Source organism: Theropithecus gelada, chromosome 9, assembly GCF_003255815.1.
Source record: "Theropithecus gelada isolate Dixy chromosome 9, Tgel_1.0, whole genome shotgun sequence".
Lineage (NCBI taxonomy): Eukaryota > Metazoa > Chordata > Mammalia > Primates > Cercopithecidae > Theropithecus > Theropithecus gelada.
This window is the reverse complement of record NC_037677.1, coordinates 47,032,136-47,037,685: the sequence shown is the minus strand read 5'-3', so window position 1 is coordinate 47,037,685 and position 5,550 is coordinate 47,032,136. Positions and strand designations below refer to the sequence as shown.

At 45.1% G+C, this 5,550-nt stretch overlaps 1 protein-coding gene across 1 annotated transcript in view; it reads right to left on the bottom strand.

The window, feature by feature from the left end:
* Window positions 1–1,154: 1,154 nt before the first annotated feature.
* The window catches only part of LOC112631030 (butyrophilin-like protein 8), an 8,700-nt gene continuing 4,304 nt past the window's right edge, over window positions 1,155–5,550 (bottom strand). Inside the window, exons 2-6 of the mRNA XM_025395533.1 lie at window positions 4,186–4,299; window positions 3,402–3,422; window positions 2,846–2,872; window positions 2,527–2,553; window positions 1,155–1,942 (exon numbers count right to left, since the gene is read on the bottom strand). Of these exons, the coding sequence (XP_025251318.1) occupies window positions 1,155–1,942; window positions 2,527–2,553; window positions 2,846–2,872; window positions 3,402–3,422; window positions 4,186–4,299 (977 nt within the window). The remainder of the gene's footprint in view (window positions 1,943–2,526; window positions 2,554–2,845; window positions 2,873–3,401; window positions 3,423–4,185; window positions 4,300–5,550) is intronic.

Here is a 5,550-nt window from a genome sequence, read left to right as displayed (position 1 = left end):
TACTTGGAATAATTGCTGTGAGATTTCATGATTTTGTGTGTATAAAATAGCTTATTCTTTTTTGTTTCTGAGTGGCACTTTATTTGCATGGATATGTCATAATTTGTTCATCAACTGGTGAGCTTTGTGTTGTTTTCAAATTTTGGCTGTTACAAATAAAGCTGCTATGAACATTCACATATTTCCTTTTCTCTTGGAAAAATAATTAGAAGGCAATGCTGGATCATGTGGTTAGTGACTGTTTAACTTTTAAGGAAACTACTGAACTGTTTTCCAAAGTGACTACGTTATTTGACATTCCCATGAGCAGTGCATGAGAGTTTCCCTCCTTTCACATCCTCACCAGCGCTTGCTATGGTCAGTCTTTGTAATTTTAGCCACTCTAATAGATGGTAATGGTATGTTGTTGTGGTTTTAGTTTGCATTTCCTTAATATTTAATGACATTGACTATCTCTTCATGTGCTTATTTTTCATCTGTGTATCTTCTTTGTTGACAGGTTTTATCAGTAATGATGGTGGCTTTATAAAACTTTTGCTCTGTATCTATTGAAATGATCATATGGTTTTCTTTTTTACTTTATTAATGTGCTGAATTACACTGGCTGATATTTAAATATTAAACCAACCCTGCATTTGTGGGACAAACCACACTGAGTAGTTATATGTCATCTTTAAATAAATTGTTTAGTTTCATTTGCTAAAATTTTATTTAGAATTTTTGTGTCTATGTTAATGAGGGATATGGACCTATAGTTTTCCTTCCTCTTCTTCTGTTTTCTTTGCCTGGTTTTGGTATCAGGTAATGCTGGGCTTATAGAATCAGTGAAAAATCCTCCCTCCTCTTTATTCTTTGAGCCTCACATAGCAGGTGTTCAATAACTATCCCGTGGGCAATCTGGTATAGAGAAAAGTAAATTAATGTGGAATAAGCAAACAGTTTATGGTGGGAAAATGTATAATATAAAAACACATCATTAGCAAACACTGTGCCATCAAACCTGCAAGCAGGATTCACATTCATCGTCTCTTTAATCTTTACCTGCGAGGTGGGAATCACTATTCCTGACTAACAAGTGAGGAGCCTGGGAGGTTGTGACTTGTTCAAGATCACTTAGCTGGATGGAGTTTTCACAAAGTAAATCTTATGTGAGTCTATTCCATCCCCACTTCAGGGCAGCCATGGCTTCTGACTCCCACAGGGACAGGCCAATCCTCCCTCATCTGGAAGCTGCTGCTGCTGCCGGGCTTAGGAGAGAAGAACCTCAGCACCCTAAAGGACAGTGGGAGGCGTGACTTCCTGTGCGCAGGCTTCGGAGAGGAAGCTGGGGCCGCCTGTGGGGAGCACTCTCCCTTGGCTGTGTCTGGGTCTGCGGTGTGGGGCCCTGTAAGCAGGGTCTTCTCTCTCTGATCCCAGGACACTGGACATATGAATATGGGAGTCCTATGTTTCTCTTTATAGATCGCATGCCGGATATAGGGTCTCAAGAGGCCTTGAAACTGACATGTCAGGATACAAATTCTGGACTGGTCATTTGTGTTGAAGAAGGAGATGTTCCCACCCTCATAGTCCAGGAAGACCCCTACTCGTGTAGGAGGGATCTCAGGGGAGAGTTTGATGAAATGGGGATTGAATGTGAAATGCAAATATTCTGTCGTCAGTCCGAAGACCCAGTACCCATTGTTGGGAGAAAAAGTCACAGAGTCCTTCCTCCTGTCTGCGTCATCCTGGCACACTCCCACACACCACCCTACATTTTGTCCCACGTCCACCTCCCAGTAATGTTTCCCTGCCTGGAAACCCTGAGAAGCCACCACACTCTGCGTTGTGAATCTCTTCGTAGAGTAAGGCACCTTCTGGGGAGCTTTTCTATGGGTTACAGTTTTCAGATCAGAAACGCAGAGCTGTGGGTGAGCCGTCTCCGGGTCCAGAGTCACCTCCACTGGGGTGCGGTGGGGGAGAGAGGAAGCGTGAGTTACTGAAGAGGAAATCTGGGCTAGAATAAGAGGTCGACCCTCCCACTGCAGACTGACTCCGGGTAGGATCCGGCCAGTCCTACTATCCCCTCAGCCATGTCTCTTCTCCAGGGCAGCCCCTGTGCCTCACTGATGCTTGGAGATGCTCAACCACCAGAGGTTCAACTCCTCTGTATCACCCAGCCCGACCACTGCCCTCCCAGGTAAGCCCATATTTGACTTTGTGAGACCTTGAGTGACTCCAGGATTCACCTTCCTTCCACCCACCCGTTCCTGCTGACTTCACTTCTTTCCCCTTAGCACAGACCCCTAGAAGCCAGCTACTGGTGCCCTCAGTTCCCTGGCATCTTGCCTGTGACCCCTCCGAGCTGACCCAGTCCCTATGCTTTTCCTTCCAAGTCCTGGGCCAAGAAGTGCATTTAGAGGCAGTGGCACCCTGGGGTGGATTGGGGCATCACAGATTTGCTGTCTGCAAGCCGGGTGGGCTCCATATTTGTCACTAGTCATCTTCCTACTCCATGCCCACTGTCACCCTCTGAGGCGTCGGTACCTGTGTGTTTCCGGGCATCTCTCAATTCTGAAAGCAAGCAGACAGAGCAGGCAGTTCAGTGCTCAGGTGGGAAACAGGCCTCAGGGAGAAGGGAGAGACCAAGGATTAGGACCTTTTTTGAGTGTCGTGAGCCCTCCAAAGATCTGAGGAAGGCTGTGGGGCTTCTCTACAAAATGCACCTCCCCCAGAATCTGCAGTTTCAGAGTTCCCATCACAAGCTTGGCTCTGCAGGGACCCACGGGCCTCCAGATATAAAAATCCATAAACGAGAGACTTGGAAAGGAGTCATAAGTGTGGGAAGAGGAATATTTTCTTTTACCTGCCTGTCTGTGCTTTCTTCTCCAGTCTGAAAAACAAAAACAAAACACACATAAGAGGCTGACGTCACAGAGCGGGGCCCAAGGAGAGCGTGGGAGGAAAGCCCTGCATGTGATAACATTCTCACCCAGTTTATCCTGCAGTTTCCACAAAATAAAAAGCAGACGATTTAGTGGTTGATACAGGACTGGGTAAAGTCTCAAAGCATCAGGCCAGGGAGGTTGAGGATCACCCACCAGTTTTTCTCAGGTTCCTCCCTGTGGTCCACGCACCCTCAGAGCTCGTGATCAACACCTCCCCCCACCACACCCAGAGCGGACCAACGGGCAACAGGCACAGACAGGGACTTCCAGGCCCTGAGGCCTATCCTAAGCCCTCCAGATATCTGAGGGGCAACTCATTAGCCGTGGATGGAGAGAGCGAGGCAGCTGCTCTCCTCCCCGTGCCGGTACTTCCTGTCCAGCCTGGAGCCGGGGTCTCCAGAGGCTCACACTGTGGATCAGGGAGGGACCCGGGAGAACCATGTGTGGGAGGCTCAGGACGTGACACACACTTACCCAATTCTGCCTGGATTTTCCCTGAAACAGAAACAGTGTATTCAGTGGTGGACACAGGAGTGTGCAAGGTACAAACATGACCCTGGCTGCTTGCACAGGTGGGACAAGCTGCGGGTGTGAAGGGCAGGGCCTCTCCTAGAACACTTACATGTGCTCGTCTCCGCAGCCCCTGCACGGAGCGTAGCTGTCTGAGGGGAGCAAGAGATCAGGAAGGTTCATGCTAAGGAGAAGGACAACAGCTGGGATGCTGTGGAGGTGGGGATGGAGGTGGGAGAAGGCAGCTGGGAGGGGAGGGGGGGATGGAGATGGCAGAAGGCGGCTGGGAGGGGAGGCGGGGGCGGCCTCATCCCCGGGGAAAAGTGTCACTCCCAAGGGGGAAGAAATTGGTTTTGGGGGTAAAAAGTCTTATTGAGACTGAATATAATTTTATCTTATTGTCAGCCACTTTGACTTCTTCCTTTATGAACTTGTTCACCACATTAAAACCTTTTAATAGGAATCTTGGTGGTGTTCGTGGAAAATTATCCAAGCTCTATAGGTACTGAAAATCATTCATCCCCTTATTATTTGGCCTAAATGAAGTAGCAAGGGCCTGTCGTAGTTGATATTTGCAGAGGAAGAGTTGTTCGAATACCGTACAGACGGGTGATTGCTTTTTTGGGCCTGGGCCCCTGGAGGCTAGGACTAGAGGAAGAGAAGCAGCTGGGATGTGGGAGCATCTCTGATCCTGTCCCTGCTGGAACCATGAATAAGTCGCCGGCCCATGCTTCTCTCTCTCGCTTACCCTGGAATTTGGAGAAGAAAATCTTCAGTCCAACAATGCCAAAAAATAGGCCACAGCAGAGTATTCCCAGTACTTTGGTAGCCAGGTACCATGATACAGGCTGGAAAAAGGTATCTGAAAAACAATCCCACAGACATTTTAGTTATCGGTGAACAAAGGACACAATTCAATTCTTCTTTAAGGATTCACCTATAGAAAATTTATAGGTTTCTATAAATTCTCCCATAGGTTTAATACTTTGATTTTATTTTTGTTATAAAATGCAGTAGTGGTTCTATTTAATTTTCTTCTCAACAGATAATGACTGTGCCAACATTTACTGAATGGACCTTTCTTTACACACTAATACACACACCGTCACCTCTGACCCAGTAAGCTTTCTGTTTAGGTTTGGATTTGTTGCTGGGCTCTCTGCTTTCTGTTTAGGTTTGGATTTGTTGCTGGGCTCTCTGCTCTATGCCATTTGTCTACTTGTCCACTTTTGTGCCAATAATTTTGAGTGGCTTAATCACCACAGTTCCGGGATATGTTTTGGTATAAACTAGGCTGATTTTCCTCACTTCTTATTCAGTTTTGCGTTGGCAATCATGGCCATTTGCTCTGTAACATAAATTTTTGTATTGACTTGTCAAGTTCTAAGAAAATTCTGCTGAGAATTTGAATGGAATTGCACTGAATCTATAGATCAATGCAGAGAGAACTGATACCTTAAAATATTTGCATCTTCCTGTCTGAAAAAATATCTCTTCCCTCCTTTTACTATTATTTAAACTGACAAACCTCATACATATTAACGGGTACAGTGTGACTCTTTGATACATGCCTACAATGTGGAGTGATTAAATCAAGCTAATTAATACATCCATCATCTCCCTTATCATTTTTATGATGAGACATTTAAATTTTATTCTTTCTGTTATTCTGAAATATACAATATGTTATTACTGACTACAGTCACCCTGTAGTTCAATAGACTTCAAAACATATTCCTCTTGTCTATCTCAATCTTTGCACCCTTTGACCAACAACTCCCCATTCTCTCTTGCCCTCTGCCCCAGCCTCTGGTAACATTCTACTTTTTATTGTTGAGTTCAACTTTTTTAGCTTTGACATATATCAGATCACGAGAGATTCATCATTCTGAGCTTGGCTTATTTCACTTAACATAATGTCCTTCAGTTTTATCCTTGGAATTACAAACGACAAAATGTCCATCCATTTTTTTAAAGGCTAAATATTGTATTTATAGATCACATTTTCTTTACCCATTCATCTGATGATGGACATTTAGACTGAATTTAGCAATTGTGAGTAATACCGCTATTCATTCAACATATTGACTACAGTGCATTTTCATATATTCCC